General features: G+C 60.6%; 1 protein-coding gene across 1 annotated transcript in view; it reads right to left on the bottom strand.

Annotated features, from left to right (window-relative positions):
- KIF16B (kinesin family member 16B) overlaps window positions 1–1,232 on the bottom strand; it is a 270,569-nt gene that overhangs the window by 100,282 nt on the left and 169,055 nt on the right. The window contains exon 19 of the mRNA XM_010854070.1: window positions 483–1,228. Within this exon, the coding sequence (XP_010852372.1) occupies window positions 483–1,228 (746 nt within the window). The remainder of the gene's footprint in view (window positions 1–482; window positions 1,229–1,232) is intronic.

Below are 1,232 nucleotides of genomic sequence, written 5' to 3'. Positions count from 1 at the left end.
GGGGGGTGGACGGGGTTGGGGTGGGGGGCGCTTTCTTTTCAGTTCGCTGCCAGGTGTGGAAATCGGTGTCTACACAACCTGTGAACTCAGGAGCGATCCTTCACCAGAGTAAGTGCTGCTCATCCTCACGGAGATGTTGAGGTGTGGGCAGGAGGGAGCGGGGGTGTGGAGATCAAGAAAAAAGAACGGGGGAGGGCGGGGAAATCGGGCGGGAAGCCTTTTCGGTATTCCATGTTTATTAAAATATTATACGCACGATCAGAGATCACTGAGGTAACAGACAGGACTTGGTTTTTGTGTGTTTTTTTTCAACTTTAGGATGGTGATTCTAAAACAAGGATTCTAAGGAAAAAGAAAATGAGGCTTAGCCATCAACTGATGTATCAGTCAGAGATACAGCACTCAAGGGGAGAAACCAAGCCATCAACCTAACGCCCGGGGGCCTGGAAGGCATGGCAGGCGCCCCCTGGGGCTGCGCTCCCCTCTCCCGGTCCTTCTCCAGGGCTTCCTGCCCGGCCTGCTCGCCGCCAGCGGCCCGCGCGCAGCGCCTCTGCAGCGCGGAGTGCCTCCTCTCCAGCCGGGCCACCGCACGCTCCAGCGCCTCGCGCTGCTGCTGCTCTCGGGACTCCAGGATCTCCTTCTCCTTCCGCCTCACCTTCTCCTCTTGCCGGGCCACGTTGGCCGTGAACTCGAAGGTGGCCTGCAGCTTCTGCAGCTGGCTGGCGCTGGCCTGGTACTGCGCGAGCTGCTCTTCCTTTTCTTCCATCTCTTTCTCCACTAGGTAGAGAGTGTTGTCCAGGTCGAGAGGACCTCGATCAAGGATCTCACGGACTCTCTGCTTCTCCTCCGACAGCCTGGGCAAATGCTGCTGCAGGAGGTCCTGGAGCTGACGCTTCTTACACTGCAGCCTGCCCTCCGCCGGCTGCGTCCCCTCCACCACTCCGGCCGCCCAGAGGACGTCCGCGCCGCCCTCCTCCTCCTTTTCCGACCCCCTCAATTCTTCCTGGCTGCCAGATGGTAAGCGCTCGAGGAGGAATTCCCGGTCCTCCTCCACCTCCCGTTTCAGGAGGTCCTTCTGCTGCAACAGGTCCTTCTCCATGTTGGCCAGCGTGGCCAGCTGCCTTCGCTTGAACTCTAAGAACCGCAGCTGCGCCTGCTCGAGCTCCGGGCTGTCGCCACCCGCCTCGGCCCCGGCCTCCCTGGCTTGCAGGAGGGCGGTGCGGATGCCCTCC

The sequence above is a fragment of the Bison bison genome, unplaced genomic scaffold (assembly GCF_000754665.1).
Source record: "Bison bison bison isolate TAMUID 2011002044 unplaced genomic scaffold, Bison_UMD1.0 scf7180017864335, whole genome shotgun sequence".
NCBI lineage: Eukaryota > Metazoa > Chordata > Mammalia > Artiodactyla > Bovidae > Bison > Bison bison.
This window is presented reverse-complemented; position numbering and strand designations above follow the sequence as displayed.